The sequence below is a fragment of the Aquila chrysaetos genome, chromosome Z (genome assembly GCF_900496995.4).
Source record: "Aquila chrysaetos chrysaetos chromosome Z, bAquChr1.4, whole genome shotgun sequence".
In the NCBI taxonomy this organism is placed as follows: Eukaryota; Metazoa; Chordata; class Aves; order Accipitriformes; family Accipitridae; genus Aquila; species Aquila chrysaetos.
In genome coordinates, this window is record NC_044030.1 from 46,813,631 (window position 1) to 46,825,922 (window position 12,292).

General features: G+C 36.0%; 1 protein-coding gene across 13 annotated transcripts in view; it reads right to left on the reverse strand.

Moving 5' to 3' along the window:
* TRPM3 (transient receptor potential cation channel subfamily M member 3) overlaps positions 1-12,292 on the reverse strand; it is a 468,388-nt gene that overhangs the window by 134,441 nt on the left and 321,655 nt on the right. For all 13 annotated transcript variants that reach the window (XM_030003866.1, XM_030003862.1, XM_030003868.1 and 10 more), the window contains exons 4-5: positions 5,188-5,401; positions 2,078-2,202 (exon numbers count right to left, since the gene is read on the reverse strand). In XM_030003866.1, the coding sequence (XP_029859726.1) occupies positions 2,078-2,202; positions 5,188-5,401 (339 nt within the window). The remainder of the gene's footprint in view (positions 1-2,077; positions 2,203-5,187; positions 5,402-12,292) is intronic.

Below are 12,292 nucleotides of genomic sequence, written 5' to 3' on the forward strand. Positions count from 1 at the left end.
AATGATTCTAAAGAAACTGCACACATTGGGTAAGAGGGAAAGTCCTTTGAGGGATTAGTAACTGGGGAAAGCTGAGGGGAAGGGATTGAAAACAGTAAGAAGGAAAAGTTAATTTTTGCAAAGAGTGAGTGTTACTAAGTTGATTTAGTGATATAAGTGGCCTGCTACAGTTGTAAGGGATTTGGGGTTAATGAGAGTGTGAAAAGCTTACAGATATTTCAGTGGACTATGAAGAGTTAAAGAAAGTCTTCATAAAGCAGCCTCACTAGGCAATAAAATGGAATATGAAATTCAGTATCGGTGAGCATAAAGCAATATCATTACATGTGCATTAGAGATGGATAAAATCTAAGTGCTTCAGCATTGCATCATGCCATTGATCAATCATTTTATGAAAATATTAGGGACCAGGATGTTCGGAGGAAAAGTTTCAATTTTGTCTGTTACAGATACATTTTGGAACTATTTTGTCCTTAGTGATGACCCTGTAATTGTAATCTTACTGATATAACTGTGGCTGCATTAAAGGAAGACTTTACCCAAATTTGTTGTCTTTACTGTTTTTTAAACTTTTGTCACTTTCTGTCTTATGATCAGACTAAGTATTAACCTTTTTTGATATCCCAGCAAGCTTTTTTTTTTAAATTAATGTACAACTTCTTGGTTTCCTGTTAAATTTGAAGCATATTTAGAGGAAAAAGTCTCTTAAAGAAATAAGAAATCAGGGAGGGCTTTTCCAGTTAGCTGGAGCAGCTCAGAAACCAACTTTTTTCTTTAGCTCTTTCTGTGGAAGAAGGCTCCAGAGCCTCTTTAACAGGTGGTGACTAGCTGAGAACAGAGGTAGGTAAGTTTCCAACAGGTGGAAATAACTAATTCAGGAATAACAACGGCTCAAAATTCATGACTAATTTGATGTCCTTTCTTGCCTGCTTTCTTCTTAGAATGCTTCCAGAACTCCATGCACAGTCCATAAAGACTGCATATTTGAAATTGAAGTGTACATTACACTTCTTTAACAAGACGCACCTTGTCTTTGTGATTAGCTGTTTCTGCTAGTCACCTTATACAGTGCATCTCAGAAGAGTTCATTAGTGGCTCAGAATTACTGCTGCAGAGTCCCATCCTGCTTGTTTGTATGTATTGGTAACCCTATTATACAAGTGGTGGTGGTATTAGAGTACAAAACCCCATGCTAGTACAATTCCCCCTAATGGCTATACGTTAATAGTGAATTGCAATGAATTTCAGTTGGATCAATTTCTACATACTCATTGTAATTCCTTCTGACCTAACTGATAATTGAATCTTCTTCCCCTCCCCATCTTGCTAATGGACAAACATACAGAGAAGAACAGTTTAGAGTAATGTAGACAAGAAAAATGTTCATTAGGCAGAATGAAGACTCTATCTCTTCTCTACTCAAAGCTAGCTGATTCTCAGGCAGATTGCTTGGGTATGGACCAGAGGTGAGGTAAAAAAAGGGCTCACAAAAAACTTCAGGTAACACATAACCAGTGTAAGTAAACTATTCATGTATTTAAAATTGGGGGTTTAATCTTTCTGAGTGACAGTATAGGTTTAAAAGAGAAGAGTGATATTAAAGAGTACAAGAGACACCTACTCTGCCCTTCAGAAGGTGACTGAAGCAATGATTGTTTGAGGTCTGATCTCATGTCCAATACACTTATAAGACTCTTCACAGTTGCAGTAATAAAAATGTATAGGACGGAATGTATTATAAGGGGGACAGTCTGCAATTCTGAATTTAACCAATGCATCATAGTATTGTTTCAAAATAAACCAGACTTCAAGCTTTGCAATCAGTGTTTTCTTAGGCACTTTTCAGGGTTCATAGTGTTCTAAGGATGAAACTTTAAGATATTTTCAAGAATAGCATTTAATGAAATTTCTTTATCATTTATTTTTAAGGAATGTACAGTGCAGGAATTTATGTATTGATTTTTTGCTGCACACATTAGTTCTATGAGGAATTGTTAAGTGAGGGATGGAGAGGAAAGGAAAAATAATTGGAATATTTATATATATTGGAGTTGATCTATGTCCATATAGGGCTTACATCTTTGCCAATCAGGTCCTCTTGATTTTCCACAATCCCCCAGGGAGCTATACCGATGGTGCAGATCTTCCCTCGAGATTTTGAGGCGTGATCTTTCAGTGCATCTCCAACATGCCGAATGACTCCTGGGAAAGAAACAGCATAAAATAGAAATTCATAATTATGTCCTTTTTATTCATTATGGTATGGAGTTAGTATAGAATTCTTTTTTAGGGAACACCTATGTATATACCTACAATTAAGTACAGCTATGAATATATTCCTATTGATTATTATTACAGTAATACTGTAAGTCCATTTTACAAAATTTAAAAAATATTAAGTAGCAAGAAAAAAAACTATACAGCTCTAGAAATAAGAATAGAAATGTTGACAGCTGACTGTAACTTGTTTATCTGCACTTGTATTCACAAACATATATGCATGCAAGCATTTGTATCCTTCCCAAGCATAGAAAGAAGCACAGGAATTACTGCCCCACCAAGCCACCCAAAAAGTGTAGCTTGCACACAAATGTTCCCTTCTGTCTGAATAAAGGACAGCAATGTGAAAACATCATTACACTACTCTGTGGTGAGCTATTCTACCATTCTTTCTGAACAAATTCAGTCACCTGAGATAGCTTCCAGCAGAATATTAGAAAACCCACTGGGGATCAGTGAGAAAACAGAAATTAGTAGAGAGAGAATGACTGCTCCCCAGCTCTCTTCCACGTGCTTTCTGGTAACGCTCCTTGTATGCTTTAGGCCAGCTTTGTCCGTGTTTCTGTGGATCCCTGTGCACAGGACAAGTGCCATTCCTCCTTCCTTTTCATAAAATAGTTTCTTTACCTGTGTGTCAATAACTTTTTATGATGTGGCTGCACTGAAGCAGACCTGTGGATTTGCTGCGGTTGTTATCCGTTACTCAGTTTCTGTGTTTGCTTCTTGTTCAGAATCCACAATTTCAAGATGACTGGATTGGAATTGCAACAGTCACACAATAGATGTGATTTTAGCCATAGTTTTTCTGCACTGTAAACGAACCATGTAAGAAAACCCCCCACAACCTAACAAATCCTCTGAGTCTTGGAGTCTAATTTCCTTCCTATGGTGGAAAATGAAAAAAACCCCTGTACCTGCAATCAGCTATGAATTAAGCTGTGATCCAGCAACCCAAAGGATTCAAAGCAGTAAATCCATCCAGACTGCAAAAAATTCTGCTATGTAGAATAATCAACTTTCAGCATGAAATGAATATTCAGAACAACTTGTTTAAGTCATTTAACAGTCATGGTTATAGCCAGGTAGGCATCATCCTTGTCACATCACTGATTCTCAGTCCAACAGCGGTATTTCAGGATTTTTCAATTATACTTTTCCTTAAGAGAAGTCTGATTTAAAAATTCATCATCAACAGAACAGACTGTACTCAGAAATTCTCAATTTGTACAATTTCACATAGAGATAAGACACTTAATTTTCATCTACACAGTTTGAAAACCTAGCCCTGGAGCAATCAACTGCTTTGCTCCAGAAATCAAAACAGCAATGAGAGTTAAGTGATAATGCAGAACTGCTTCTGGATTATGTTTTTAAAATAATACACACCAACTTGAACTTCATTGTTTTGTCTAGGTAATTTTTCAATACAGGAAAAAAAATCCTTTTCAACAGTAATTATGTTGACTTTCCTGGTTCATTTGTATTGTTTTGGCATTTGTAACTATGATGATTTGAAAAATGGTATGAAGCAGCCATGCACTTACCAAATGCAAATATTATAGTCAGTCCTTCTTTACAAAATTTCTGTAGTTTGATTCCTACAGTTCCTGTGGTAATCCACTGCAACAAGTGTACAATATCTACAGTTTTCTAACGTGCTTTTAACTTAAAATTTATATCTGCCATCGTCACTACAAAAGTATCTGGCAAATAATGTAACTATTATCATCACAGTATACAGGTCAACATTTAACCTGATTTTTTTTCCTTGATCTGCAGAGATGTGGGGGATATTACATACATGTGAGTCTGTCTATTTATCTAACACTCCAGAAGCTATGCTTCTTTGCTATTTATATTGCTGCTGTGATAAAATTGAATATTGTTTTAAATTTGATGTGCTCTGGAAACTAAAAAGTCTAAGACTCCTATTAAGCATTCATATTCAAATATGTAGGAGTTGATCCACAATGCACTAAAATTAATGCATGATAGAGTGATTACAAAGTTCTCCATAGACAGTAAGAGGGCACACTCTGTGGGATTACTAGAGTAATAAATTATAGCTTTGTTACTGCAGCAAATGACAGTGATGTAAGAATTTACAAGTACACGTCCTAGGTCAAAACTTTTTGCATTTCTCTCTAGCAGAACTCTTTGACTTTCCCCTGACTGTCTCCTCCTTTCTGCCTCCTTCAGGAAGGGTAACTGGGAAGCCACTGCCCAACATTTTTTATCTGGAGAACTATGTTTTGCAGCTTATTCCCAAAACCTACATGCCATCTCCCAGCAGAGCTGGGCCAGCTGTTATCTTGGGTCATTAGGAAACCCATATGGTGTGTTCCAGATGCTCTGAACTTCAAATAGAAATGGCAATGTTATTGCTCTTGCTGCAGGGGTAATAGAAAAAAATTAGGCCAAGCTGTCTACAAGAAAGAAAAAAGTGACACTTATTCACGATAAAGTTTACGACCATGTCCACAAAACAGAAACTTTTTTCCTTTCATACTTCAGATCATCTTATAAGATAAAATAAAGGTCTTTTCTGGTTGAAAATGTCTTCCATTTTATGTAATAAGAGTTTGACTTCTTCGGTTTCTGGTTAGTAGTCCCTCCCTGTAGCTTAGTGTTGATCTTATAAAGTCTTCACTGGCAATATACTAATATAATTGCCTCACAGGAGGCTTTATTTTCAGCTCCCCAGTGTGCTTTTCATGCTTTAGCAAACCTTTTATTCCCTGGTAGCTGCCAGGCTGGTATGAACTTGGCATTTTCTTGTTTGCACATAGTACAGCCAACACTAATAAAATAAAACATGGAATGGCTTCTTAATCTCATCAGTCCTAACTTTTTTTCTGTGATGAAATCTCCTAGATGCCACTGTGCTTTCATTTCAATTGCTGTTACCTGTGTTTACTCCTCCAGTGAATATCCACGCTCCAGTTGTCATAGCAGCCTTAATGAGGCCTTTTCCAAAGACTTGCTTGAGTTTTGGCTGAAGTTCAAAATTCTGAAGGCCCCCGTGCACAGAGATGAGAAGTTTAGGGAGCTCAAGCTGCCACTCTTTGGTCATCAGATGCAGAAGAAGGTCAGGCTTTGTGTCAAAAGACACACGTACATACTGCAGAAATAAGAGCAGTAGTAAAGAAAAAAAGATTGGTTATACTCACTGGTTCCTAATACATACGATCTATGCCCAATAGATCACTGAAAAAAGGCAACCTTTATGACAAAAGCACTAACTAATTGCTAACTTGATGATTTTTCGAAAGTTAGAAAACTAGGAAACTAGGAATAATGGAACACTTGCAATTCACAGGCTGGGCAATTTTCCTTTATTTAGGACATTAAGTCATTAATTGTTTCAATATGCTTAGCAAGGCTTGAAAGATAAATGTCTTTAATCTATGGCTGCAAAAACTGGAGAAAAATTTAAGTGGTCTGCCAAAGATGACCTAGGTAGTCAGAGTCACAACTGTGCGCTCACTTGTATCTTATTTTCAAGTTAATAAAATCAAACTCTCAAAAGGTAGGACTAACAGAAACAAGCTCGGTTGTGCAAGCACACGTAAGTTTAAACTGAGCAAGGCTACTAAGCAGGTACTTTTCAGATGAACGAATGCTAACTTATGACTTACAGACTGATTTGTATAGATCCATGAATTTGCCTAACAGGGCACAAGACCCTATATAAGTGCTTTGAAACTCATTTACACACTTCAGCTCTTGGCTCTTCTGTGCTACGTCTGCAGCATTTTGCCCCAAGGGAGGTCATGCCCATCTGCGTGTGCTCAAAGATAACAACTGTCTTCAAAATTTCTACAGCACTACCATGTCATACACATACCTGTCCCTTCCTGACAAGCCTGGCTCTCTAGGCTGTTTCTCCCGCTCTTTCTGTTGCTGATGTATGAAGGGTTTCACAAAGCCCGTGACAGGGCACATGATACTTTTTTGAATTCTAGTTGCATAGCAGAAATGGGCTGTAAGAGGATAAAATTCTTTCTATAGCTGGTAAGATCTGGAAGGATCTTCTTAACTGAATAAAACAGGTTATAGAAAGCCACTTATCTATCAAACTTCTGATTGAACCAACGCATATAGTTACTTCAGCAGACTTTCCTTTGACAGGTTGTCAGCACAGCCATCAGGTATATAACACAGGCTCCCTTGCTTTCAGTCAGAGGAATGCCTAGTTCTAACTTATTTATTGTAACATACCAGGTAGTATAATATCCACATATACTATGTAATCATTTTGTCCCTTTTTAACATGTCTAATCAGTATTTCTTGCCAAAATGTTGATCTTTTTTAGTAAATCATATGACAGTAAAGTGGACTTCTTTCTAGTTGAGCAAGAAATAAGGACTTTTTCCAGAAGAAATTGCTAATAGACAGGTTTCTTTGCAAGAATGGGTTGTTGCACAGTGAACAACCATTCTTAACATTTCTGGAAGCAGAAGCCCATTTGGGCAAATAGTCACAGGAAAGCAAGGGGGCACAGCCAAACTGAAAGTTGAGCAAGTACGTTGGAATGCACATTCACTCCAGTGCATCAGTGATGTTCTCTGCAGCAGCCAGGCAAATTCATAACAGCTAATGGACAAAGAACATACAATATTCATGTCTGACAAGAGCATAATGTACCCTTGAGCTTATACATACATGAACTGCATTCTCAGTAGCTACCCATTCAATATTCTGTATCACTGCTGAGAAAATCTTGTATGGCACCTGATCCCACTGACCAGATGGTGAAGCTAATAATTTTGATTAGAATTCGAGGGCTGTCAAAGTTTTAAGACATCAGAGGGGTTGTAAGGAGATTGATCCTTATTCCCTTTGCTCTCCCCTCAGAGAGAGCTGAGGTTGCAAAGGGCAATGCCTTGTTAACACCGCAGGCATTAATAGATAGACAACATCCTTCAAGGGGCCTACATGAAACCTCTGCTGGTCAAACTATGGAGATTATGTTTTGGGATCACTGGTACCTTACTCTGGTTTTTGGTGAAGAAGGACTGGGAGTTTTAAGAAGATAATTAATTCATATTAGTAATGGCCATACAAACTTGTTGAAAACAGAGGCCACTGCATCATCCAGGATGATATTAAGATGAAGGCAGAAATGGCATCAGATATGTATTATCTAATTCAGCCAGTGACCATTTTTTTTATTCTTTAGCATTGTTTTATACCCCGGAATGTGTGACTTCACTACCTTCTTAAGCCTATGTATTAACTGGCAAAAATCTCTTTCATTTTCTTATCCACTAAGACCTCTGAATTTCAATAAATATAAATCTAAATAGTGAATCACAAAGGAGAAATATTTTCTTACATTTATTTGAAAAGTAGACAACTTTTATTACAAACAACTGCTTGTTCTTTATACTGCAGGCAAATCCCCTCTATATTTATGATAAGAATTCATTTTGCTTTATAAAGAGGAAATGTAAGCAAAAATAAATCTGAAAGTTTTTTTCACATAAATTAAACTGTAAATCATCATGGATAAGCTTTACTTCTTTAAAAGTTTTTTGAGAAGGGCAATGGCAACAAACATGATTTTTCTTCTGTGCATAGACCTTAATTTTTATGACTGTCTGATTCATTTTTGCTCTTACAGAGGCCATTTTCAGTTTGATATGCTTGGGATTACTCTTTTGCCATTACTTAACATGTTAACTAGTAAGTACAAGAGAATTCTTTTGTCATCACTTTCAAAGTATGCATTAAATTATGAATAAACACTTATAAGGCCATTTTTGTCCATATTAAAAATTCATTTCTTTCAATCTTGTAGCAGAATATTCAGCCCTTTCAGTTTTTGTTTAGAATCTTAATGAGTATTTCTGCTATTCCTGAATTCTTTCGCTATAGCCTCCAGAGGCAGATTTAAAATTTAAATGTAAATCTAAGCTAAACCACTGCTCTGTTACCCTGAAATTCTATGTCTGGTGTATCTGTCAGCTGTAGAAATGATCAGTTCTAATGGCAAATTATTTAATCCCTTCTTTATGGAGTGGTGTATGGATAGGATGCAAGACTTCAGTTGTTATCTGTCAGCAGAGCAGGGCAAGATAGGAAGCAAAAGTACAGTTTTGAACCAAAAAACCTACGGACTGACCTGACTGACATCAGCATAACACTGTGAAATGGTAAATCATCAGGTTCAAGCTGTCATGCCCACCTGATCCCTAAACTAGCACAGAAGTAGTCAGCAAGGGTGCCATTTGACACCAATAGTTGTTTCACCTTTTTATCATGTGGTTTCCTGAAAAATAACTGTGCCCATCATCAGTCAAACAACCAGATGCTTGCAAGTTGGACTCCAATCTCCTAGGGCAAAAGTCAAAGTTCCTAAGTGGTAAAATTACTACTCTGTTACTCAAGCAAAGCTGTCTCATTAAAGTATGTGGTGAATGACTGCAGATGAGAGTCTCAGTGAATAAAATAGAAAGATTCAGAATTTTGTTGTATGTCTTCAAATAAAATCTCTTCAGAGAACATTTTGTGATCTTCAGTCTAAAGTTGCTCCTTTATTTCTCTTTGATGCATGCAGGTACTGGGTGGCTATTTCACCTACCTTAAATAATATTCCGTCACTGCAGACACTTCTTCAAGCTAAAGACTGGTTCCCTCAAAGTGTGATTTTCACATACAAAATAGGCCTGATATAATTCTCACTAAATTCAACAGAAAAACTGTCACTTAGACTGAAACTGGACTGGTTCCTTATAAGTTATTATTCTTCTTAACATCTTAACGCATCATCCCAGTTCTGTTAAACAGTGGAAGGACACTCATTGATTTTAATGGGCTTTGAATAGATGTTGTTCTGTGTTATTTCCCCTTCTTCTCCATGTAGGACACCATCTTTTAAATTCTGTAAATGTTCTTTAAGTATTAATTTACTATAAAAAAAACAATGTTTGCTGCCTTTTTCATGGTTTATGCAAATTACAGGATTAAGTCTCTTTTCCCTCAAAAGCACTGATGGCTTTTAAGATCCTTTTTACATAGTTTTGATAAAACTCAATATATTTTAAAAGCAGAAAGATACCTTTTTATATGGCTGATTTACAAATATCCTCAATAAAGTATGATTTGAGGATCTGAATTTTAGAAAGTCTAAGAAACTGGTTGTGTACATTGGAATTCTACTGATGTTCTTTCGTGTTTCCACGCACCATAAGAAACGGTAAGCTTAAAACACTGAAGTAAACTTTATTTCATCTACAGCTGCAAACATGTTAGCTTTTTATTGTGCATATTAAATGTATCATTGGATGCATTCAATTAGGAGGAATGTATTTAATTCACTAAAGCTTTTCAAACAGCCATCTTCCACCTAAGCTTGAAAAACCATGATCAAAGCCATTTCAGTTCTGTGAAGAACTGTCTTTTAAAAAAGGTTGATATGGAATCCAGGCACACCAATTAATGAAAGAATGTTAAGGGCTTTTTTTAGTGTGCGGAAAGGCAGATAGTAAATTAAAAATATTGGTTTAGTTTGGTCATGAGTTCAGTGCAAAATGCATCACAGCAAGAGTGGCTTAATTGGTCCACTAATGACAAGAATCTATTTTGAAATTGTTCAGAATATTGCTCATAATTGGAATGGAATCCCTCACATTAGTTTCATAATTGCTCTTATAGTTAGGGTAATAAATTGCCAGTATATAGTTACATGAACTCATCCATGTTATTTCTTAAACTACTAAGAGCCAACTGATATAAACAGATCACATTTTATTAATTTTCCTACCTTTTTTAATCCACTGATTTATTGCAAAAGCTCTTAATAAAGTTTACGTATTTCTTTTTACAGTTGTCAAAATTGAAAAGCTGCCATAAAAACAATGTAAATGTGAACAGCAAAACTGTTAAATGTGTTTCTTAAACATTAATGAGATGAGCCGCTTGTAAAGAAAACATGATAGATAGAGATCTGAAAACCACAGTGGTGCAGGATCATCTGTGGTTACATGAAGACTGAAAAAAAGGCCTCTTTAGTAACTGATCTTGTTAACCTATCTGTTCTAATCTTGGCTATATGTTTCTATACAATCTGCTGCACCTTCAGCTATTCATATTATTGATTTAAGTAGTTTAGTGTAGACCCACTGAAGATACTTTAACAACTCAATGGTATTAGCAAATTCATGCTGTTAGAGAATTTTTATTCTATGTAGCTATGGAAATGAAATTAATGGCACAGTCAGTTCTATTGGCAATGCGTAAACCTACATAATCTTTTCTGTTTTTTTCCAAATCCACATGTTCTATTATAATTTCAGTGTAATTTTCATTTCCACAGCTAAAGATGCCACTGTTAATTGTCTGGTGGCAACTGATATAATATTATATCACTGCATTTGTAACTTGCAAATATACATGCAAAGTATACGTACATTTACTAGCAAATTTGTATATATATTATTAAAATCTAATTATGTTACTTCCAATGGAGGAAATAATTATCTGTCAGTCTTATATGCACTAATCTGTTCCATTAATTAACTACCAGTTTCCCCAATTATAAATCTAAGGTTATGGTTTCCATTAATAAACCCCATCTCATTCCTTGTAGCCTGATTCAGAAAAATTTACCCATTTTGCTGTTAGCACAGACCCAGATAATACTACTCCATTCTGTGTTTCCCCTGCTTAATAATATTCATGAGTGGGCATCCATTTCAATTTTATAAAGTAAGGAACAGGTGGTGAATTTTATGCCCAATTTTTCCACTGAGGCTTTCCTTGATGTTGGTCAGCTTGTTATATCTTGCTGCTTTATAGGGTTATTCTATTAGCCAATAGGCATGATATTAACCTACCATGACTGTCAGCAAAAATCAGCTTGTATGCTATAGTGATATTTCACATCCAGTAGCTATAAAATAACTAAGCAGCATATTTTTAGAAAAGAACAAACAACAAACAAACCATAAAAAAACATTTGGGGCTGGAAATATGACCATGAGGACACCTTCATACTGTTTTCAGTGAAAAACACACCATAGTATAACAAAGCTCTTAATTTTGTTTCCATTTAAAAAAATGCACAATTACTGGTTATGCAAACTTCCTTATTTGTGTTTTGGTCATATGAAAGATGTTTTTCTCATTGGTGGTAACAAAGCAGGACACCCATTAAAGAGATACTTAGTGAATTGTTTAATTTGAAGCACTTTTCCCACTAGTGGGATGATTGAATTTCTGGAGCTTTTATAGACTTATTTAATTCATGAAGAATTTGGTTGTTCCCATGTTTTGGGTGGGGTTTAATGACTACAAATAGATGGCAGATACAACTACCTTCCCGATTCTAGTACTGTCAAAACAAATCCAGAACTTTTCCAGCAATAAATGTTTTGTCTGTATTCATCCCTAATTTTTCACTTGTTATTTAGTTCTCTCAGATTTTTAACCCCTTTTTGTCTTCTTTTTTCTAAACCCTTCATGATTTCATTCCTGACTGCACTCTGTGACAGGATTTTTCTTTCCTTCATCTTGACTTCTAATTTTATCTCCACAGTTCCACTTCAAGTGCATTTCTTTGAGCACACAGCATATACCTTGGAGCATCTCCTGTTCTCTTATGGCACTGTGCCAACACACTAGAACACCAACAAATACCAGAACTCCTTTAAAGAAATTGGTATCAACAGCTTCCTTAAACCCTTCATCATTTCTTGGGCTGCCCAAGATTACCTCTTGTCTGGGCAGGGCCATTTATTGCTTTATAGGGATCTCCAAGAACATCAGTCAAAAAGCTGTAGTGATTACCCTTTCTCATAAAGACAGATTTAATGCAAAATATCCATATACGGTTAATAGCATGATGGTTACTATATCTCTTGAATCTTTCTCAATTTTGCTGAAAAGCATTCTGATTTGTTCCCACTCCTTGTGAAAATACCAACAGCATGGTTTGGTTCATTTCAGTGCTGAGGGAGGTGTCAATTTATTCACACCAAACAAATGTTATTTACTGAATCAGAGTCT